Here is a 25,258-nt window from a genome sequence, read left to right on the forward strand (position 1 = left end):
GAAAAATGCAGATGCTTAAAACCTTGACAAAGTAGTTTTTTAAACCTAAACCATGATCACCAAGTCGTTTTGGTCCCTTAGCATAATCCTTACGTTAACTGTAGTTTGTAACCATGCTGACAGGAGTACCACATCAGAAAAATACTTATACTGTGTGGGTTGTTTCTAAAGCAATGAAAAGCAACTTGTTTTTTCTCAACATTTGGCTGTGTGGGAACAAAGAATGCAAGTGAAAATCGATTAAAATTTATCTGTACGTTTTTTAATGAGAATATAATAAAAATTGAAAATCTTTCAAATACTTGTGCTCACAACAGCACAAATCTACATATTTCACAGCTCCGTCGATTTTTTCATTCCTTTTCATTGCACAGCCCTTCCTCATAAAAAGAGAATATGAGATACTGCATGTCATTCATAACTGTGACACATATTGTGCATACATATCAAACTGTAATTTTACAGATCCACAAAACACATGTAAACCTGATGAGTATTTCCCATCACCTTTACATTACTTTTGGGACTGTAAAAAGCTTGCCCACTTTTGTCTAAAAGACCAAAACTGCTCTCTGCATTCACTAGGAACAGGTCAAAAGTCACTGACCACAAGTTAGTGGGCAGCTCAAGGAGGCGATCCACATCCAAAGACTATCTTTGAACAGAGACAGAGGTGAGAGCTTCACCACAAATATAAGACAACTGCAGATATCACATGATCATCTTCCACACTTCAAGGTCACTGATGACATGTGAGCCATCTCCATGACAAATGAGCAAATTCAGTACATTAATGAGGACAGGCAGAAAGGCACATGGTTATTCTGGAATTTGGCAGATACATGGTCTTCCAGGAAGAGGGAATAGCAGTTATCAAGGACGGAGTTGCCACACACCTGGATAAGCACCTGGGCCACCTCCCTAGTGAGGAAGCAGGTTCTTCAGATGTTGTGCATGAGGCATCTACAGGAGAGAACCATGGCTGCAGTGTTTGCAGAGGATGACAGTTTGTCTTCCAATCTCACATCCAGGTTTACTCACCATCTGTGGATCTGTCAACAGTACTGTCAATGTTGATGATCAGTCTTGGTGCAAGCATGCTTTTCCTTGAAGGAATACAAGCTCAGTTTTGCCCAGGTTGAGATCCCCAGTAAGCCACAGGAATGGAATCTCTGTGGTTGAGATCCAACAATGTTGCATCTTGGTCCCTGGACCCACACTGTGTGTGACGGGTGTAGGAGTTTCCTTCTCACCTGTCCCCCCACTTGTGGTCAGCAACTACCTTATATTGCTGAAGACACTCTGGGCAGCCTTTGCAGCTTCTTTCACAGCTGAGATTTTGATTTGCTAAAACTCCACATCCCAATTTAAGGTTTCTGAGGTGTGAGTTCAACTTGAATCCAGAAAATATGGTGTCTGGTCCAATTAAGGTTTTTGAAACATCCAAGCCCCGAAGAAGTCATTGCCTCCTTTCACCAGTCTACTCTAAGTTTGTTCAGTATTCACCAATTTTGTTACATACTTGTCTGACACCATTTACAGCGGCCACCTGCTAAATCAGATATGCCGATTTAAAGCAACAACTATTGTACATAGTGATGGCCTTCATCCATTTGGGCAGATGGGAATTCACTCCATCACACTGCTGAGTGCCTCAGTCCAAAACATTAGCAATAATATCATGTCCAAGCAAACTTCACCATGAGGAACCAATTCAAATGGGTAGAGCTGGATCCTGTTTATAAAACATAATTCCCGTTTGGAGTTGGACAGACACACCAAAGCCAAAAAGATTGCTCTATTATTTTTTCTGTAAAGCAGCTAATCTTCTTGCTGTTGGAGAGATTCCAGCAAGAACAGCTAAGCAAACAAAATGGTGGCTCCTTTGTAGAACTTACCCAGTTGACTGTGCTGCCTCCAGTTCTGGCCAGTGCTGTTAGCTCTCCAGGCACGAAAGCAGCTGGCTCAGCTTAGCCAGACCCTCATTGTTGTGAGCCTGAGTTGGCTGATGAACATGGGGCTGTCCCCTGATATGGTGTTCACCATGTGCACATTATAAATCCGTTATTTTTACAACATAGTGGTTGAGTTTCACAGGAGTATTTTGAGGAAATAGAGTTAGATCCACTGTGCAATCCACTCAAATTGAAAACATGAGTAATCATAGCTTGTGTTGCAGTTAAGTTCAGTGCATTCATTGTTCCACACAAAATCCAATCCTTGCGCAGGCTATCACTTTCACAGGTAGATGTTAGTTAGGAGCCTCTAGCCTGAGGCCTGTAAGTCTGATGTTTGTGGATACGGATTGGGAATAAGAGCATCTACCCTCTGCAACTTCTCATATGCTTATATTACACTCATATTAGAGTATTTAGAAGGAAATAGTCTTGAAAAAGTGACCCAAAAGTTGTCTTTTCCTCAACAACCAGAATGGCCAAGCATGGCTGCTACAGCATCCTCTTATGCAGTTGAAAATCTCTACAGTACAGTCATCTCATCATTGTGACATGGAGCATATGTATGCCAAGAGATATGCATGTGGACAGAGAGAGACCTATCAAGTGCACAATCCCAAACAAATTCAAACTATACAAAATAAAAAATGAAAAGACACCTTTTTGAAGAGCTTTCCAGAAGATCCTCTCTGACTTCATGAAGTAGGCTTTACTATTAATGTCAAACTGCCTTATCCTTCATTTCGATGTTGCAATTCCTGAGAAAAATGACACACCCCCAGGCCAAGAGATGCTTATCAACCAAGGCATGTGCACATAACACTGGACGCAGAAAAGGGTCAAGAGGTCAGAACATCTTTTATGAGACCATTTGATCACCCCTCATCAAAGTTCCTTACTCTGAAAAATGTACTTCTGCTCATGGAAGACTTCAGTGCCAGAGCAACTAGGAATGAATGCTCTGGTATGTTACACTGCATTCACCAAACTGCAGCTAGCTACCTGTTATGGAAGTTCTGAATGTGAAAGTAATATTTAGCAACATGGAAACCAGTATGTCCATTACACACCTACTTGTGTAGCTATTATTATTTTTGTCACCTCATGCAAGTAGCAGGCCTGAGTTTCACTACAAGGGGCAGCTGGTTGGTCATTGTCAGTTGTAAAGATGCCAACCTGTGGCACTTAAAGGAAAGATAAGGAAAGGGGGGTAAAAACAGCAGAAACTTAGATCTGCAGATGTAGACATGCAAATTTTCTCAAAGAAAAATAATAGCTGCTGTAATTTTAAAACGTGTGTCACCTTTAAGCACCGAGTATACAACAGTTGTTTTCTTTTATATTGTGTGTGTGTGTGTGTGTTTGTGTTTGTGTGTGTGTGTGTGTGTGTGTGTGTGTCTGTGTGTGTGTGTGTGTCTAAAAATGGTAAACACTGGCATGTCTACACCTGCAGCTCCTAACTGCTGGTGTGACAGGCTGGACTGGAACTGCAAATCAAGAACTGCAGGTCTGAAGCAGCTGGCACTGTAGATCTACAGGTGGAGAAAAAGGCTGGGTCTGGTTTCAAGTTCTTGTGTTTGTCCTTTTTTGATTGTGTATATTTATCTGTTAATTTATGTAGAAAATTAATTAATTCATTAAACAGTCCAGTTAAGGAAACAATTTTTGTCATTATGGGCAAAAGTTATTTGATTAGATAAAACAGGCAATTACTCAAATACTTTATACAGTTCGCTCACTGCCCAGCCTACTTACCTATCTAGTGATCTAAACACTTTGGCCTACTGACTGGTTTGATTGTGTTCTAATAAGACTAGAAAGAAATCAAGTCTTTTGTGTGGCATGATAAGTTGTATCTTTCTAGGCCTATTGTTTGAGACCTAATAGTGGGTGTGACATGCCCTAAATCAATTTCTTTGATTGTTTGAACTATGCTGTAGATGGGCAGGTATATATAAAGGCTATATTTAAGAATACAGACAGCAAAGTTTGGAACACTGACAATTTGCAAGTCTTCCATTTTAAAAATGTAAATGTGTAAACTTGTTAATTTTTGGTCATATGAAATGGAAATAACATTTCTATAACTTCTACAGTACAACGTGCAGCTTAAAATAAATAAAAATAATACACAGAATCAAAGTTCAACATGCGAAAATTTTGGGGCTGCATAAATCACAGATCTAAAGGGGAAACAATGAAACAGGTACACAGCACAAGAACTGTTAATTGAGCATGCTCAAATCCAAACAGACTGAAGAGTAAATAGACATACTGTAAAAGCTGGTCATTACATAGTTTTGGCAGCGATCACCAGTAAATTCATTTGGACACCTGAGTAGGAAATAAAAGAAACAGACAAGAAGAGAGAGGGAGTTAATTTATACAAGAGCTGTGCAAAACCCACGACAGTCATCACTGGTGTTGGCAGGAAGGGCCAGCTAGACCAATATGTCTAGCTATTGTCGTTGAGGCTGAGTTCAATTAATCCTCTCATACACAAGTACACTGAATTATGATCTCCAATTTGGGGAGATGGTATGAGCAGCTCTATAGGTTTGAACACTGTTTTAGCAGCAGACTGAAATTTGCATGTATAAACAGGCCACTCAGGATAAGCCTAGTCTTTGCCTGTAATATAATCCTCAATAAGGGGTGTCATGACTCCACCCAAAAAGCAACATTGGTCCAGATGCATGGCAATCAAAAAGAGCACTGAGGACTCCCAGTGATGGCTCATTTAGCCCTAATGTGTCAGCAGCCCAACCAGTGATCCCCTGGGTCTCCTATATGTAAGACATGTTTTTTAATAACTGAGTTTGGACTTGAAATATCAAAATCATCAGTTCTTTACCAACCACACAGTGGTCAGTCTAGCACTGCACCGATGGGAAAAGGTTTTGATGCAAGGATTGAGTGTTCTCCTATATTTTGGTTTCTGACTGAATGGGGGTGAGGCTGAATGGGAAGAGCAGTAGGTAGTATGTTTTACACCCAAACAAGACATAGAACTTCTCGGAACAGCATGGATGGGGTGTGATGAGATGTGAAATACATGCAAATTTCAGTGCACTACTCCACGGAGGAGAATGTGCTTAAGCCTTTAGACTCATTTAGGGGGCTCAGGAACAATGCCTACCTTATCACCAGATTTTATCACTGTGTATAAGGGAAACATGGAATTCTCCACCACTTCTTGGAGAAAACATGAGAGGGGTGAAACACCAGCAATGACATGTGGGATTTAATACAGTTGTGTTCACATACGTTTTGGGTCTGAGACTTTCTTAAGCACAGCTTGTTCACATCGGTGCCCAGTGAATCCCGCCAAGCACCTGGTTGATGGGTAGAAAGGAAAAGAGATAAACAGCACTGACGTGTTACACACAAAACCAGAACACATATGGATAAACACAGAGACATCCAGTGTACAGTCACAAAACATGGCACAGTCAAGGATTCAACGCTATCGCCAACCAACAATGCTGATACTGGACAACTCTGCAAAACTTTGTATTACGTTCTCAATTGCAAACATTTTTTAATGTCCCATTCCCGTGTTTTTATATTTCCCAGGAATTTACAGGTAAGGGAAAGATCATGGTCAAGGAAAATAAACTATGTTTAAGGTTAAGTAAAGCACTTGGTTAAGGTTAGAGTTACTTACTTGTTTACAGTTAGTAAAATGGCAAATGTTAATTGCAAATCTGTGACAGGGCACAAACTTCAGTTTCTTGCTTAAATCAGACTTGCTGCGCACCAATTCACCAGCCCAATCCGAACACCCTTACTATACTTTCCACCTTGCTACATAAAGTGCACACTGCTCCCTGCACTGGCACTGAATGGTGCATTTGGAATCAAATTGTAAATGCAGAATTGTCCAATATAAACATAATTCCTGTGGATGATTAGATGATCGGAGATTGAATTTCAAATGCTTTTTTTCGCTGGACTGCAACAGCGGAGCCGGCCCTACAAACAAGAATGTCAGTGACGGACTGACTGATTGACTGACTGAGTGAGTGAGTGAGTGAGTGATTGAGTGAGTAAGTGATAAAGTTACACCATTGGTCAACCGAATGCTGTGTCTGTTGCCTCATCAGGGGGGTACTTACAGGAAGTGTTGCCAATTTCGCGCCGTTGTCGCTAGATCTACTGACTTTTCTTCACAAAAGCACCTACCAACAAATCTAGCGACTTTTTGGCAAAACCTTATCTACTTTCCGTAGAAAAAAGTCTCCAGTATTGCTCCAGGAGTGCGAGGTCGCGCTTTTTCCTCCAGAGACACACCTCTTTATTCATCTCATTCACTGACCCAATGGCAGCTGATACAGACTTGACTGAGCTTCCTACTTCCTCTCTAAGTGATCATTTTACAAGTAAATATAGCTGAAATCAAAGCACACGTTGTCTTTCACTTATGTGTGTGGTGATTTTGTCAGATGACGTTGCAGTTATAAAATCAGGATTTTAGCAGTGCAGAGCAGCAGCTTGGAAATGGCTTGGAAGTGACGGCTGGTTAATATGTACTTGTTCGTTGTCTGACAACAGAAACACAAAAACATGTAAATGAGAACAGCTTTATTGGGGATTCGGCTGTATTAAATTATAGTATCTGTGAGTACAGGGAGCAGGAGAGAAGCAAACAGATAAAGGGCAGTCCAGCCATACACTAGATTTTGACCTTTAAATATTGTCTTGTTAAATATCCAAAGTATGAGCACCCCATACGTTGAAGTGACAGTTTTGAGCTGTTCTCTGGAACAGGTTCAGCAAGACAGAGGTGGATCTTTTAAGAAAAATGAATGATTCTCCATTTACACAGAACACAATCCTACACGGGGAATAGATGCTTTTGCATTGCCCCCAGCTACTGCATTCAGGAGGAGGACATCTGTGGCGTCATTCAAGTGGCTATATAGTGCACAAGTGCCCCATGGTTACTTACAATGATACTGTTACTGTGGGGCAGTCCTGACAACTCCTGTGGTGACAAAATCCATTATCCAGACCTCAAATTTCCAGTAAACGGCTACTTTCTGTGGCCTCGGCTCCAGGAAAGAGAAGGTTAGGTTTAGGAGATCAGGTCTTCCATCAGAGGAAAACTGTAGTAGGCTCCATCTTCTATAACCTCTTCTATAACCTCAGTACACCTATAACTAATTAACATTAACACCCAGTAATTTGCCAAAAGTCTGAAATTAAATTGGTCTGTTGTATGGTTAATGTGCTCTCTGTAGCGAGTGTCTAATCGTCTCACATTAGTTTCAAGAGTCAGAATCTTAAATTTTGACTTACAATATATGTTTGAGCTTTGGACTGTTTAGATGATGCTGGTGTGCTAGCCACTGATTAAAGTCTCTTCTGATAACAAATACCATTCCCTTAATCCCTATACAGACATTATAGACCTATAATAATAATATATAAATGAGTCTATATATATGTCTTATGCAAGGGAATATACTCTGCATTTGTGAGAGGGTAAAGTTAGCCATATTAACTGCTCTGTTGAGGCAATTTTCATTCAGCCACATGGGGACTTACACAGTGTGCAGCTCTGCTCGTTGTTCCACCATCTATGTTGTAGTTCAAAAATCACGTCATTAAGAATCAAGAAGTATAAAAAAACAAAAGAAGTGTTTACTGTTACACAACTCATGTATCTCATTCACATAATTGTGTTGCATTCTTATGCATTTCTACTCTTTTCTTAAATTGTTCTCATACAATAATTGTTACACCATATTTTTATGGTTTCATTAATTCATGTTTATTCATGATCATGTGGCTTCAGTGTAATTGGTAAACAATGTTTCTTTTCTAATTGGAAGCCGTGCTATAGTAGTACTCTCAGTAAAGAAATTAGTAACTTAGTTTTCACTTTTCATCGAAGTTCTATTCTGTTGGCATAACTCAACATATAAAGGATATCGTAAATCACAACAGTAACTGCATTATAACATATTCAGTCTGATGCAAACTTGAATCAAAGTCAGTATTGAAGCCTACTGTCCATGTCATACCTGCAGAGAAACTTTGTGCTGCCTGGCATGATTTCAAGGGTGAAGCACTCCCCTCCATTAACACAGTAGTTCTTCTGGCTGTCGCTGCAGCGCGTCACATGACTGGAGGTCTTGGCTGTGGTGGTGGTGCTGGTGGCAGCTGCAGAAGACAGCAAGGAAATGACACAGGCACACAGGTTACACTGAGTCTCAGCTAAAAACCATTTTGTCTGCATGTTTGTTGGAGAAAAACATCCCGAGCTTCAATCCTACTTGAAGGAATACTCAGCCAAAAACCTATTTTTCTGACAGTTTCAAAAACTTTCAAACAAGGCTTTAGTTTTTAAAGGTGGATCTGAAATGGCAGCTGCAGTTAGACTGGATTTAATTCAGTGGACTTGAATGGAGACCCAGTTTGAATTGAAACAGAAAACCTTAAAATGTCCATAGAAGCATCTCCAACCAATACTTCACTCTCCATTCATATGTTCAGTATGTTGAGTATGTTCAGTACTCCTATTTATTATAGCACAAGCCTTTTTTCATCTGTCGTTCAAGACCACAATGAAGAACAATAAGTAAGTGGAAGCCGCATATTTAGTTATATTTTTTTGTGAAACAGTATTTGGAACATCAGTGTACAGTGTAGTAGTGCATGATGCTGCAGCAGTGGGGAGAGAACTTTTTAAAACCTTTTTGTCATGAGACAAACCAGGTCCTTGTTATGAGTGTCTGCTCCAACTGTTGTGAACAAGCCTGACTACAGCTCAGGCAAGAGGCAGGCTACAAACTTTTCAAAGCCATCTTTCAAGCTTATGAGCAGTGAGTAAGCTTTTTGATAATAAAAACATATGCTTTATTGGAGTATTCCTCTAAATCACATTCTACTTTTACACGAGGCCAAAATCTGATATAAACTCTGTATTTTCCAAAGACAGAGATCGCTTCAGGATATTCAGGATTCAGGATATATTGTACCTACAGCCAAACTGTCATTTAGCAGTTACAGTGTGCACGTGTTGTTGGTCTTTAAACACTGCATTAATGCAAAAGAAGCCCTGGCACACAGAGCATCATTTTCAGTTTCGTACATTTCATAGGAAAGCAAATTGATGAGTCACGTGGAAGTAAGCAGTGATATGTGGAAGAGCATTTTCCCCATCTGACTCATCTCAGGTCAGCATCACTATGTGAAAACATGTTTTCCTCTGTCTCTAAAGCTTTCCAAATACCTGACTTAGGAGTGCAGTTCAAAAGATGAGGAATTATTTAGGGATGTGACAATACACAGTATTGCGGCACAATTTCATACAAATACATGATATATACATATACACAAAAAAAAAAACATTCAAAAATATAAACAGAAATGTTACCATATGAATCAAGCTGTGTGTTTGTGTGTTTGTGTGTTTGTGTGTATGTGTGTGTGTGTGTGTGTGTGTGTGTGTGTGTGTGTGTGTGTGTGTGTGTATGCATACAATAAGTCTGGAACCCATGGACATCACCAAATGCTGAGTTTCCTCCCTTGAGATACTTTGCCAGGCCTTTACTGCAGCAGCCTTCAGCTGCTGCTTGTTGTACAGTTTTGCCTTCAGTGAGTGAAAAGCCTACTCACTTGGGTTGAGGTCAGGTGACTGACTTGGCCATTGAATAATATCCATTTGTTTGCCTTGAGAAGCTCTTGGGTTGCTTTCGTAGTATGTTTTGCATCATTATCCATCTGTACTGTGAAGCACTGTCTTATCAGTTTTGCAGCATTTGGCTGAATCTGAGCAAGCCCTGAGTACAGCCCTATAAATTTCAGAATTCATTCTGCTACTTTAGATGTTTTCTTGCAAAATCTAATCTGGCCTCTTACCAGTGGTTTGCACCTCATGGTAAACCTTCTGTATTTACATTTATGAACACATCTCTTGGTTGTAGACTTTGACAATGATACGCCTAACTCCTTTTCTTGACCTGGCTAGATGTTGTGAAGGGGTTTTCTTTTTTCTTTGATCATCCACTTTAGTCGTCTTCTGTGGTCTTCCAGGCCTTTTGGTGTTGCTGAGCTCCCCAGTGCATTCCTTCTTTTTAAGAATGCACCTAATTGTTGATTTGGCCACTCCTAAAGTTTCTGCCATTTAAAGTTTCTGCCATATATATATATATACATACATACACACACAAAAATTCCTGGGGCTGGAACCTATCCTAGCCACCTTCACACCAACAGGCAATTTAGTTTAGAGCTTTCAGCTCACCTAACCTGCATTTGGACAGCAGTAGACTGATGAATTGACAGTGACCTCACTGAAATCTGACACGTAAATGGTCTGTAAATGGTAAGGCAACAGATCTGATTTGTTTCCCTTATATTTGAAATATTTTCTGATAAAACATTATCACAGTTCAAGATCAATATTGCACATATCAACACTTTGTGCCCCTCATTTAATTCTTGTTTGAAGTGTACTCACTTTCATGTGTACACATGATTAGAGAACATCTATTCTTAAAAGAAAAAAAGGAAGTAAGCTTCAAGGGGATGAATGGCTACAGTGAGTACAGCTCTGCCTACATGTGCTGCCATTATCTCAGCATTACACAGCACTTTTCAGCACTGCAACAAACAGCTAACTCAGATTACTATCCCTGATAAAGGAATGAATGAAATATGAAACGAGATTATGCAGCTGAGTAGAGATGCACATCAATGAGGCTGCGAGACATAGGCAGAACAAAGAAGGTTGAATGAAGACCAGCACTCAATTCACGTCTTTTTCGAACATGAACATGTTTCAGATGATGGTGGAACTTCAATAAATAGTGCCCTATGCAGTGGTGTGTGCCAGAGGTGTGGCTTTTCAGTTGAGGGGTTTCAGTTACTCTGCTCGAAGCAGAACAGCCATTTTCATCCTCATCATGCCTGATGGAGTGCAGAGAGGAATGCAGATTTCCCTGCTTAGTTTTTGCTTAAAACATTGAGCAGTGACACAGTGATGGAGCTTAGCCCCTTCTCTGCTGTTCAAGCTCTTTGGGCAGAGCTGGAGTTGTATTTGCAGAGAAATTTGCTGCAGTGGATGGTTTTTCCATCAAGTGTTGTCAAGGACAAATCATGATGCACTGCACCAGCAGAAATCTCCCTCTGCCGGATTTACTGGAGTAACAGCAGCCACATCTTTTAAGGTTTAAGAGATATATGCAAACTAATCTAAGTACATGTGAACCAAATATGTACATATTTGGTGAACACCTCAATAAAATCCAACAAAAATCAGTCTGTTTTTGAAAGTGTCAAAAAAATGAAAACATCACCAGTTTACATCCAACATAGTGATGACACATAGGCAGAACAAAATTTTGGATTAAAATTTTTGAAAATCTTTTTGGCATCTGACTATGTGTGCTTGGGTCCCAGATCCACTGAAGTTCAAAAAAGCTTGGGAAAATCTTTGCATTTTTCATTTTTATTTATTTATTTATGAGAATGTACTCTCACCAACAACTAATCCATTTCAGCATTTGACACATATTGAAAACAGCATGATGGTGCATGTTGGAAAGGCAGGATGAGCAACTAGAGTTGCAAAAGGTGGAAAACCACAAATTAATGATCCAGAACACACAACATTTCCTGGGTGGTCTTTGGTACAAAAGTTTGACAGGTTTCATATTGCCATGGCAGCAAGTCCACAGAGGGGGTTTCACCAAGTAGACATTAAAGCATTTAAACCAATAGCCAACACTGTGGGTAGTTAATTACCCATGGATGATATGATTTTGTCAGCATCACCATATTTACAGTGTTTCATCACAGCAATCCCCTGTGCTTATCATTTCTTTAGTCATTCCCCAATGACATGGCCTTTTCATGGCAGAAGCTAAACTGTTTTCTGTTCTATTCCTTTCATTTAGCTGGAAGCTAACGTTGTGTAATGATAATCTAGATACTAACTCATCACTTCCTGCACAAGTTTCTCAATAAATAAATTTTAATAGGAAGGCAGTCACAATCCTGTGTTATGAAACAACTACAGGAAGTCTTGACAATCCTATCAAGGTTACTAGATACTGGTCAGATGAAGGGGTGCAGCAGCCTCAAACTTCCATCACATAATGAAGATTTATCCTCTTCACAGTTGTCCTGAGGACATACAGAGGACAGTGTGACAGTGGACTACCCTACATCAGACAAGTAGAGCACACTGACAACGAAGAGAAAATAGCCCGGGAAAGGCACAATCCTGTCACAAGACAATTAACACAAAAATTTTTACTCCTTTGTAATGCGTTTTTAAAGCCCCTCAGAATAACTTTCATGTGATTATATCATCACGTTAAATGTTGAATTGGTAATTTAGACAAATCTTTTCATTTGGAGATTAATTTTGGTCATCTGATTCTCTCCCATAGAGATAGAGGTGAAAAGTGTTTAGGCAACTGGGGCACAAAATGGAGGACCCAATGCAGATACTTCAGGCGACCAGCAGGTGAAGTGACTTTACTGGAAGGTGATAACAGGTGGACAGGCCACGATGAGAACCAGCAACACAGACAGCACTCGGTTGATGTGAGAATCGGGTACAGGTGATGCAGCATCACACAGCGTCACTGATGGGTTTGATAGGAAGTGTGCTCTGTTGCACTTGTAACCGCACCCAACATACCAGCAAATCACTTCTACATCTCTGCAGCAAGGCGAGACGTTAAATCAGTGTCTGTATGCTTTTTTTAAAATCCATCTTTCAAAAAATGATTTCCCACAGAAACCATGTACAGAAACCAATGTTTTATTTTCATGTTTGTCAAACCTCTCAACCCTCACTTCTGAGGAGAAAAGAAAGTGTTTTGAGTAGGAGAATGTCATACCCTGACTCTATAGCTGGAGCTTCAGATTTACTAGATCTCCTGCACATTACATTAGGATGCCCTAAAGTACTTTGTTGATAAATATAATATAAATACATTTTAAATTTCTAAAAATGCTGAATGTATAGATTATAAAAAACACAATTTCTGCAATTTAGTTGATATACAATACAAACACACACACACACACACACACACTCAACTACAGAGCACATGGTCTTGGGGAAACATCTCCTTTGAAAAGCTTATGTCCATCCAACAGATGTTGACAAAACACCAACAAAGTGTGGGCTGAGACAGAGTCACCTTAGTGTAGGTGGAAACAATTTAGGTGTATCTATCATTTCAATGAACAGCTAAAAAGCTACACAAATCTGTTTTCAGTTTTTGGACTTTTCTACAATCTTTTCTATTTTTTTGTGACATACTGGATAATTTTACCTCTTTAGGGCCTCGAACTATCTTTTTAATGAAACCATCTGAAAAGTCTACAGAGGAAATATCTCTTTTATAGAACGGATAGCAACTCATAGGCATCAGAAACATAACAATTTTGTAGAGTGTCACAAGCAAAAAAGGTTGGAAAACACTGCTTTACTCTTAAAAAATGTAGTGTATGTTATAACAATATCATATGTTTTTTAAGTAAAATCTTCATCTGAAAATTAAATAGTAACTACTGATGGCAGAGAAATGTTGTGGAGTAAAAGTATAAAGTAATATAAAATGGAAATACTGAAGTAAAACACAATTCTATGTAAGTACAGTACTTGAGTAAATACACTTAGTTACTACTACTATTAGTACTACTACTACTATTAATAATAATAATAATGAATTCATATAGCACTTATCTATATTGCAATATTTATCGACTGACACGTGACTTCAAACTCAGTGAAAGATTTTAGGGCTAGCCCCAGATTGTCACTGACCCTAGAATCACCCCTGGACTACAAATCATTAATATTATAAGCCATCTCTGATGGTTATAATATTGGTTATATGGTGTACATGTGGTGTAAGTTTTCTCTGCTGCCAAATGTGGTTTCTTGCCAGAAGTGGGTGGTGGTGATGGTCGCTTGCCAAGGGCCTCAGTCATTGTTGCGTTTACAGTACAAGAGGTTATGATATGCCCTCTGAGCAGAGCTACTTCTGTAAGGCAGACCGAACACTACAGTGACTTGCTATCAGAACGTGACAAGATTGGCCGGCTATGCTTGGCTAGCTGGCTAGCATGCTAACCTCAGTTGAAGAAAAGAAGTGATAGAAATAAGAGTTAACATTGGCACTGATTTCCAACACTGGAGACAGCTCTTGGTGAGTAAAGGAATGAAGCTTGATGCTGAACTTACAACATTTCCCCTAGACCGGTGAGTAAACAGCTGTTAATGCTAACGTTAGCTATGTAGCGAGAGGAAAACTTACAAATAGTTCCTTTAAAGGGTACACTGGTTTTTTGAGTTTTTACAGAAACAAATACGAACAGTTGTCAATTTTTAGTTTTGAAATCCTACTTGTTGACACCAGCCATCTTTTTCCTTGTTAAAGATTCTAGCTCCTGATGAAAATGTATTATTTTTCTCAGTTATGTCAGGTTTGTCTACAGAAACGAAAAGGAACATGTTGGCAGTGACTGATGTCAGAAGTTACAATATTTTCTTGCCTCTTGTAACCAACTATTATTATTGCTCATACTGTAATTACATCCTGGTGGACAGTGACAAATAGCTTGCCAGACAGGAGTGCTTAAAGAATCAAACCACAAAACTACTCAAAGTAATCACAATAGAAATTGGAACAGTACTTTAGAATACAGGCAAGAATAGATGGACAACATACAAGGATCTGTGCTGCTCTTTTGAAAGCTATAAGATGACGTATAAACTGTATGTTTTTTTAATTGACTTTTACACTTACACATACACACAAGTGCGAATGCAGCTGGTTAAATAGGAAGCTATAGATGTGAAATCAAGTTCAACTAGACTGAATATGAATCACGTATTAGTAATGCCCCAATATGCTCATAATAACTATCAAGATGAATTTATCTAGATTATAAATCCTTATCATCAGTATGGTTTGAGGTTCTCAATCAAAAGGCAAAACTGTCTGAACTAAAGATCAACCACTGGCTAGCTGTTTTCATCTTCCTCTAGCAAAAATAATACCAGTGAAAATATTGATGTGTTGCAACATAATAGTCTGTATCGAATATATTCTGTGAAACTACTTTATCATCTTCAGAGATACAGGTGACTGGAGCAGCTCCCAGCATTGGACAAGAGGAAGGATGCACCTGGACAAGTCGTGCATCTATGAAAGGAGTATCATAAATACATAAACAGTGGAACACACCCACATTCAGTCTAATGACATTTGTAGAGCTACCAGTTCACCTAACCTGCATGTCTTTGGGCTGTGGGAGGTAACCAAAGGAAATCCATGCAGATAGAGGGAGATAATACAAAACCAGATTCAAATCCAGGACAGGAATTACGTTCTATCAGATAATGTTGTTTATCATGTTGAAGTTGAGTACACAATAATGAAAGGACTAAAATATAGACTTTTTCTGCTTTTTCATTGGCCGATCTAGAGGACAGAGGCATGGCCCAAACACAGCGTGACCCTGAATTCCAATGAATGGGGAAAAATCACCAAAAGTGATGTATACAACAGTAATTTAAACCGAACAGTGAAAGATTAGGTTAGCTAAGCAAAACTGGACATCCACTGCTGTCTAGCAATCATAGGATGTAGCCTAATTCTTGAAAGGACAAGGTTACATGTTGAAGATAATAACAGTTTGGTAACCTGTAGTTCAGTTAGGAGGGTTTCAGGTTACTAAATACACTCAGGGGTGTTGGGGCCACCTAACAAAAACTAATGCAGCCTGAGCCAACAGTCCTGCAATAAGTCCTGCCGTCATCAAAGTTCTAATGTTCAGTGTGTGTTGGGACTATTTTGGAGAGGTGTTTATCCAACTATACAGTCATTTTGGAGGTTGCAGTTTGTGATACAATTCAACCGTGTTGAGTTATATTGAGAGGTCTTTCTAATATTCTTTCAACCCCATTTACATCTGTGAGTTTAGGAGGCAAAATGAGAATATATGTGCACCATCTAAATGTCCAGTTCAGACTAAAAGGTTCAGACAAAAAACACCCTGGTCATTTTTACTCTCTGTAAATATGTCTCTCTGTAGTGGACATCTTCTTATCTGACTTCAGGTTTGATGGCAAAGTAACCCATTTCCAAAAATGTTGCACAAGCTCCCCTGACCTCTCCTGTATGGATGGAAAATTATGCATATATTATTTACACCCATTTTATATGATTTAAAAATAAGGTTTGGTAAGTAAAAAAAAACCAAAACACTTGTATTTGAATATTTGTGTATAACAAACTAAATTCACATTACTGTGCTCAAATGCACACTGTTGTCTAAAGTACCAAACTGCTGTTGCTAGTACAGATCTTCATTCGTGTATTTGATGATCATGAATTGTGCATTTGTCAGTATCATCCTGTAGAGACATACCTACGTATTGCACTATTTTGCCTTGGAAAGTGGGGAATGTGCAAAAACCCTTTAAATGTACACTGCTGTGTTTCACAAAATTGCGATGTGCGTCAGAGATGTTGGTTTGTTTTCCCATGGGAGGGGTGTAAAAACAGCACATCACTGTTTCTATACCCGATCAATGACCTTTGTCGTTTCACAGTAAATAAGCGCCGATGGGGCCAAGGAGATGCTAATGGGGCCTCCTGTCAGCCTCATGGCTAATGTAGAGGCGAATGGAAATGGGACGGATTTGACATCCTTATGGATTTTGAAACAATGATTGATATGTCCTTTATTTCTGGTCAATTTATCTTTCATCTTTCGCAGCTGAGATCCCGCCAGCTAAGCGGCTATTGCAATTTAAATTAGCTTGCTAGTGTTAGTTACCAAAACTTGAGGCGAGTTAGTGCAATCTATAGTTAAAGTTACTGTGTTAAATAACTAAGTAAGTTCAGTATCGTTATGGGTGAGCGATAAGTGGGTCAGCCGACGACGATGTCCCTGCTTTTGGTTCACCTTGACAGCTGGGTGAGAGTGAGTGAGTCTGAATACATCCAGAGGGATTAGTTTTCATTTTCTCCTTAAAATACCTCCTGACCCCAATGAGCAACTATGCCACTGACACCGGCCTTGCTGCTGAAGTGGTCATGGGGGATGCCTCTCCATCAGTGGTAACACCATTCGCCAGGGTACATGGACCTATTACCATCAGGATTTAAGGAAGAAGGTGACACTGACAAATGCATAAATGTACTCATCTGTACTCATAACACCAGTTTGGCACTTGAGAGATTCAAATGTGAATTTAGTTTGTTGTGCACATATATTCATTTACAACTGTACACCTTTTTTTTACTTCCTAAAACCTTGTTGACATTTATACATCTTGAAAAAGGAATTAAACAATATATTAAATTTTTTTTCTACATATAAACATTGAGTGGTATTTTCTGTTTAAAAATTTGACTTTCTATATGTCTAATCTAAAATGTTTCTGCAAAAACATCTATTCCTAATATGATTTCCTGTAATGTGACTGTACTACTCTCTTTTCACAAGCATGTGCGGAAAATTTAAGATGTATTCAACAAATCCATTTCAGTATTATTTTGTAGTGGTTTGAAATCAGTGGCCCTGGCTGTCATCTGATCCAAAAGGCCGACATAGAATTGCTGTAATAAACAGATGTTGAAATGTCATTTGCAATGTTTTTTTCCCTCCTTAATGTGGAATTCACATTCTATTACAACAGTTAATAATTGAACTTTAAACCATAACCACACACTTTCCCTAATCTTAAATGTGCCTTCATTTCCTGTAAAGCCAAACTTTTAAAAATATTTTAGGATGATTTTAATCCTGCACTGTTTAAATCCATGTTTAATAGCTAACAACCTTCTTCTCCCTTGAAGTCAAAGCTCCATAACCTCACTAGTGTTGAAAAACTCAACAGGATACCTTTAATCAAGTCTTTAAGAAGCCTAACCCTAATTGTGCTTTAACCAGTTTATTTACCATAGCCACAAGATTTCCAACATTAACCATACCATGGTTGTCATGCACAGATAATGTAGAGAGAAATAATTTTAAAAGTTGCTGGCACTGGCAGTTAAATCATGTCATCAAACATCACCTGGGGTTTTGCAGAATCGTCCCATATCTGGAAACAGGGTTTGTTCGCCTGTCGAAGGATTAGCCAATCATGTGCTTCCTCCCTGACATGTAGTGTCAAACATTTTACACCTTCCAGCAAGGCGCTTCTCAGGTCCCGAGGTAACATGCAGTAACATGACGTTTGGCATCTAAGTATGCTTCAAACAGAGTGCTCTTCAGATTGTCTGAAACTCTTTCTAATAGCAGAATTGGGGGCAGCGTCTACCTTTCAGAAACAGACAATCTGACAATCATACCCACTTAATGCAGTGATGGCCATTTCCTGTGGAGGTGTGAAAGTAGGCGGGCTTTGAACGTCTCTCTCAAGCTCTCTTTTTTCCTTCCTCACACAACTACTTGTATCACTTGCTTTTGAAGAGAGAATGTTTAAAATTGTGTGCCATTATCTCTATTTGTACGAGGCACATCATACAAACTTGTACATTTCAAGCTTAAGAAAGCCTTAACACACAGTGTTAGTGCCCCTAACGACTACAAGGAGTCACTACTGCAGCAATTAGACAACGGACCTTGTATGGACCACTTGTACAAACAGATTTGTTCTTAAGAGGCATGTTCAGGCGATTTAAGGATTTTTTTAGCACTCATTAATTTTCTCGTATATTGATTTTTTTCTGATTTATGAACAAATTCATGAGTGGTCCATACAAGGGATGGGAAATGAGAACCAAAATTGTCCGAACCATTGGAATCGTATGCGTCCAATCTTATCAATTCCTTTTGTCGATGCTGGTATTTTTTTCTGATGTTTGCTCATTGCAAAACAATGATGTCAAACTAATGTGTCTACGCTGCTGTAAACTTGCAACAAGCAGTCATGGTGGAGTGGAGGAAATTGGGAGAAGAAGAAGTGTGGCTTCATTTCATGAAGAAAGATAACTGTGCTAGTTGTAATGTCTGTCAAATGGCAATTTCAAGTGAGGGTGGAAACACAACATGGGCTTAAAATCCAGGAATGCCATGTATTTGACCTCCCAACCGAGCAGCACATCTCTCGTCGAGGGCAAATATCCTACCTTATAATAACATTAATGCCACACAGGTTGGCTTAGCAGATTGACTAAGGAAACCTAAATCAGTGTTTACCATACATAGGCTCTACTTGGGTAGCCCGCCCAGGAAGATTAAGACCCGCGCAGGTAGATAAAATCACTTGGTTTAAATTTAGGTATATCTCACATTAGAACGTCTTATTTCACTTTTTTCAAACTAAATGATTTTTGCCCACACACCTGTGTAAGTTGCATATGCCGCAATAACTGAGTCGGGACTAGAGGCTTATCTGTGCACAGCCGCCTAGCTAGCTTCCCGCAATAGCCTGCATGTGAGGTAATTAAGGAACACGGGTAAATTGTACCATCTAACAATAGTCTGCATCTGAGGCGTTTAGGGGACATCTGTAAATTGTACCTACAGAAAATAACCTGGGTTACTCTCTCCCCCTCTAAACTGCAAGAGCCTCTGCATGCACATTGGTCACACACCACACCATCCACCACCACAAGTAAATTCTCAACCTGTGGGAAACACTGTAAATGAAAACAGTGATTAAACAGTGGAGTTTTTCCACACCTGGGTCACTTGCATGACTTTTTCCTTCTCTGTGACGCTGAAAACCTGTGTAGGCCTACTTTTTTTTTAAACACAGAAAATTGATCAGGAATCGTTAAGGGAGTGATAATGAAATGGACCCATAAGTAGAAGCTATAATACAATCTAATCAATTCCAATCCCTAGTCCAGACCTGTCACTCAAGTCATGTTCAGATAGTCTGACTTTCTCCACAGGGGAAGAAATTGTCTTAATCTGAATGAATTTAGAGTTTAAATATGATGAATTAACTAAAATAAAATATATAACTAAAACAAACTTATTGAAAAATGAATATTCTGTTCACCAGATCATCCTCATCATTGCTGCCATTTTTTTTTTTTTTACATTTTACGATTTTATTGGCACATTTCAGCACAGAAACTGATATATTGTAATAGTTGCTTGGAAATTTTCTTACTGCAACAGCTGATTCAGGATCTTAATGCAGGTTTCTATCCAGGATCATCCTCTGTTGATCCTGACAGTGTAACTTCACCTACTGTAGGCTTTAGTATTCCCTCATCTAAAATATCTCCATGACAGTCACATGGCCGCCTCTCGTATTAGCCATGGCCCGCTTTGCTTTAGAGAGATGTTTTTAGATTCTAACTTCATTTAGTCCAAACCATTCCCTCTTTATGTCTGTGACTGTCAGAGTACAGTGCTGTTCTGAGGACATGTCATTCACCACTGTATTATTCATATTATTGTAGTATTTCTTCATCTAAAACCACCACTGATACTGGTGTGTCTTATCTTTTAGTCTGCTGATTTCTGGCTGTGGGACTTGAAGCTCTGCAGTGTGAAAATCGTCTTTTTACTCTTTGGCAACATTTTTGTGAATGAAACCTGCCCACAAACAGAGCAATTTTAGGAGCACAGATTTAATAATGATCAGCTGCACATGAACAGGTGACATTCATGAGGCTGAAAACAAGAGATTTATAACTAGTTTGTTCAGTTAAGAGAGTTTGGTGAATCTGTCTTGGAAGACTCCAAGTCAGAGAGGTTTGGGACAAGAATACGAAGATGTTCTTGCATGAGGCCCATTGATCCCTCACTGGCTTCCCACCAGCAAACATAAACATTTGTAATTGTTGGAATATACAGCCAGGTTCTACAGCTGAGAATTCAACACTAGCAGTAAGTTAAAGGCAGTTAACTTAACAAAGATAATCTGTCTGCTGATTAAGTGAAGTTAATCCTTCACTGAGGCATTGGTGACCCCCCACACACCACCATAACCCTTCGATTAACTAACCCAGATAAAGTGTACTAAATCACTCAGTGATGTGACTACAACAGAAACATGGTGGCGAGCCGCTGGCAGACAGTATTAGTATTAGTGGGCTGTTTTTCCCTGTGGCGGAGGGATGGAAGTGGCATCAATTAGCCTCCAGCAGGCTCTGACCTTGAAATGGAGCACAGGCAGATAACAGGAAGTCTCCCTATAACAGCCTGGAGTTTCAGTTTGTGTCATCATTTATTGATTTTCACTTTTTCATATGACTGGAAATGTGCATCCACGAATTTTAGGAATCTTCCATTTTGTATGCTGTCTACCAGCTAATACATTCAAAATAACACCATGACAACATCCATCATTGTAGTGTGCATAAATAATTGTCATATAATTCAAGGGATCGTTAATACTTAAAGAGGAAGGAGTGAAGGTTAGAAATTATATATCCACTCACTGCAGGGGTGAAGTATGTTTGAATAGAACTGTTGTTTCCTGCCCACCGATCTGTGTAGCAATATTTCAGAGGCTTAGTCATGGGCCTCTATGCTACACTGTGCAAGTCACAACGTGTCTGCTTTCAGTCCTGAAAGCAGACTCTTCCTGGCACAGTTGATAGAACACATCATTTACAAAATCGATAAAAACAAAAAAACAAACAAAACAAAAACAAAGAAAAAAACATTTGAATCTTTTTTCAAACACTAACTTAGTATTTACAATGATGAAAATCGCAGTCCAATGTTAAGCAGGACTCCAGCTTGTATCTCCTGTCAATTATTAAATCCTGTCTGAACAGAAAAATCCCATTGCTTTTAATGAACAAGTGTTGGGTACTTACAGATTGTTGGGATGATGATATTGTTGAATTCCTCCGTTGATTGCGGCTGGGGAGTCTGCTTTGGGATGGTGGGACGTTCAGCGTTGTATTTCAGTGTAACAGAGGGATCAGACTGAGTCACTCGTGGAGAATGAGGCATGTATGGCCCTCGTGTAGATTTCTCTTCCACTAAAACCTCAGGATGTCCTGAGGTAATGGTGATGGCGGTGGTTAGGGAGACAGTAGACGGAGATGAATGAGGAATCGACACAGTTAGTCCCAGCGTGGGGTCAACTGATATAACAATTGGGTCCTGTCCGATGCGTTTGGGATCTAAGTGTGTAGGTGGTTTGTACTCAAAGATCTTATCCACAAAGACCCATTTAAGGCCAGCTGTGCAAAGGGCTAAGCTAAGCAGACAGGCCAGGATAGGGAGAATGCAGATTTTCTCAGAATGCAGGCAATTGTTAATCTGTTCCATCTCTATGCACACACAGCAGGTCCCTGGCAAGGCCACAATTCCCAAAGCCCCCAAATGCTCCCCATCACCATCACCACCTCCCTCTGCAGTTCCCTCAGCGCCCTCCTCCCCACTCTCACCAGCTGCCTCTGTCTCCTCAGGTTTCTCCTTAGGGACTCGTCCAGTATCAACAGTAGAGCTGGTGGGGGAGGCCGATCCAGGAGGGGGAGCTGGCCCCGCAGAGAAGTCCTCCATTCCCTCAGTCATACTGTCCAACTGCTGGATGAAGGGTCTCTGAACACCTCAAATATTAACTCAGAGCATCACACAATGGCTGTTTGCCACCAGACTCCTCGAGTATGTTTTCCATCATGAGACTGCAGAGTCAGAGCTGGGATTTCAGACGGAGGTAAAAATGCTCTTCAAAGTGAGTCGAACCTTGTTAACAGTCTGGGAGGTATGTAGACAGCCTTCTGCGAACGAGGTAAAGGAGTTCCTTACTCATGCTTTCTTACAAGAAACACAATCATGAGTCTATAAATAGAATCGTCAAATTTGCTGAAGGCAAAAACAAAAAAGATTGCCGGAGAATAAGATTCCTAAAATGTTCTGTTTGGTCTAGTGGTGAGCAGTGGTGGAATACTAGCGCTCACTCACCTGAGCACTTGGGCAGAAGAGGCGGTGTCGACGTGATGGGCCGGCTGCAGCTGCAATAGCTGTAGTGGAGAGGACAGGACGGCCAGGCACTGCAGTGGCAGGAGGGACATGCTGTCTTGTCTGTGAGCTCCAGGCAGCTGAAAGGCTGAATCATCAGGGAGCGGCAGGTGCCCTTCCTCTCAGTACAGCCACAGAAACAGATGAGTAAGGGAAAAGAGAGAGAAAGAGAATCAGAGAGAGTAGGAGGGGGGAGGGGGGGCTGCAGTAGCACAGAAGGGCACAGAAGACGGGATACTCCCCTTTTTCTTCTCTCACCCCTCCTCTCTCAATTTTCCTCTCCAAGTGGTGAGCAGGGCAGGCTCTGGCCTCCTCCCTCTCTCCCTTTCTTCCTGTCTGGTGGTGTGTCCGTGCTCGCTGTGCAGGCTGCTCCCAATCCCAGCACAAAGCATCAAGCCAAGCAAGTTCCTACTTGATCCAATTAGAGCACATGTCAGCGAATCACAGGCAGGCAAACTGCTGTAGCCACCCCCTCCAGCACCACTCCCCATTGATTATGCTGATACTAGAGGGTGTGTTTTTTGTCAAGGGGAAGGAGCCAGGGAAGCAGACATATAATCCACCCCAAGAGGATGCAGCCATTGTGTTCTACTCTTCTCAAGTATCTGCATTCAGTAGTGCAATAACATAATAACACAGATGATAATGATAATGAATTCAATGCAAGTCAGTTGTGCTGACAGGATACACACACAAATACTCTTACACAAAAATACATGCACACACGCTCATATATGTATACATATATATATATATATATATATATATAGCTCTTTCTCTCTCCACACACACACACACACACACACACACACACACACACATATGTATTGTATATTCAACATAAAGTGAACATTAGTTCAGTTTTTAATAACAAAAACACCACAGTGGGAAAAGCAAAGGTATAAATAATAAAACTAATGATGAAAGGGCAACTTAATTCCATTTAGCTGCTTCACTCTCAGGAGGGTGCCTTATTGTTAAATTAACTTATTGATTATTTTCTAATTAACAAGAAATGAAAAATGAAAACTCTACTTTGGTACCTTGATACAAATATAGGGTAAACTGATGATAATGATCAAAAAACTCACACAGCCTCTGACTGCATGCAAGTGTGACAGAAAGCCCCCAGACTACCGGTAAAACTATTAACTCCACAACCCCCAGCCCTGCCAGCTAATAGGCTAGCAGGACAAAGTCGTCTTGAATAGCCAGGGCTTAAGCAAGATAAAGACAGTCAGAAAGGTCAGGTCACCACCACACTGAACATTGACACTGCTGTGACCCTTTCAAATCCTCAGACAGAATTAATACCAGTAATGGTATCTGTGGGAGAGGACTTCCTGTCAGGCCCCTGAATTAGGAACCTCCATATTGATTCACTTCTCAACATTTCCATACCATTATATGGGGGACAAAAGTGACACAGGAAACAAATAAATGAGTATGAAACATTAAAAATGAATAAATAAATAGAAAGTTTTTACGTAACAATAATCAATGAATAGATCAACTGGTAATATATAAAGAATAGTATAATTGTTCTGTATTTAAATAAATGTGGAAATAAATAAATGTGGAAATAAATGAAAATACATGTAGATATATATAAATGAATCAATGAATGATTACAAAATAATTTATTCTTCATCGATTGTCCATTAATCTATTTATGTATTCTTTTTTATCTATTTATTCATTTACCATGCTCATTTATTTATTTATTCAAACAATTATTTCCTGTTTCACTTTTGGGCCTGCATATCATTAAGCACTACTTTGTTTAAGGAAAAATACTGAACACATGAGCAAACAGAGCGCATGCACTATTGCTTTTTACATACTCAAGCAGAGGGACATGGGAAAGACATGGTACTCAGTTGTGTGACAAATTCATGGGGTTATAATGGAAATGTGAGTATTCAGATAGAAAACAAAGCTAAATTTAGAAGCAGCGCAAATATAAGTTTAATTTTAAAATTTATATAAAATGAACATACACTGATTTTCTCTGCTCAGCATAAATCAATGCAAGTTAAAAATGTTTTATTTGGAGAACAATTTTAGTCATCCTGAGTTATGATGGTGCATAAATGTAGAGCATGACTCAGGAGCAAACAATGCTAGCTGACATTTTTTTCATTAGGAAGAAAATACATGGTTGAGTGTTGGTGAGCAATGTGTGAATTTTTAGGTTAAGTCTACTAGAATAACTGTATGTTGTGCAACAAAAATTGTAAAATTGCAATACATTGTAATCTTGTAAGATTTCATTTGTATCTGATCATCAGTTTAGTAGTTCAATTTATTTATGAATCAGAACCAGAAATCTAGATTATCCTATCGCACGACACTTTGTTGAACATCAT

At 39.5% G+C, this 25,258-nt stretch overlaps 1 protein-coding gene across 1 annotated transcript in view; it reads right to left on the bottom strand.

Annotated features, from left to right (window-relative positions):
* The window catches only part of nrg1 (neuregulin 1), a 44,484-nt gene extending 21,250 nt beyond the window's left edge, over positions 1 to 23,234 (bottom strand). The window contains exons 1-4 of the mRNA XM_040158010.1: positions 22,833 to 23,234; positions 21,737 to 22,648; positions 7,985 to 8,123; positions 5,223 to 5,290 (exon numbers count right to left, since the gene is read on the bottom strand). Coding sequence (XP_040013944.1) covers positions 5,223 to 5,290; positions 7,985 to 8,123; positions 21,737 to 22,442 — 913 coding nt within the window. The 5' untranslated portion in view covers positions 22,443 to 22,648; positions 22,833 to 23,234. The remainder of the gene's footprint in view (positions 1 to 5,222; positions 5,291 to 7,984; positions 8,124 to 21,736; positions 22,649 to 22,832) is intronic.
* Positions 23,235 to 25,258: the final 2,024 nt, after the last annotated feature.

Source organism: Xiphias gladius, chromosome 20 (genome assembly GCF_016859285.1).
Source record: "Xiphias gladius isolate SHS-SW01 ecotype Sanya breed wild chromosome 20, ASM1685928v1, whole genome shotgun sequence".
Classification (NCBI taxonomy): Eukaryota; Metazoa; Chordata; class Actinopteri; order Istiophoriformes; family Xiphiidae; genus Xiphias; species Xiphias gladius.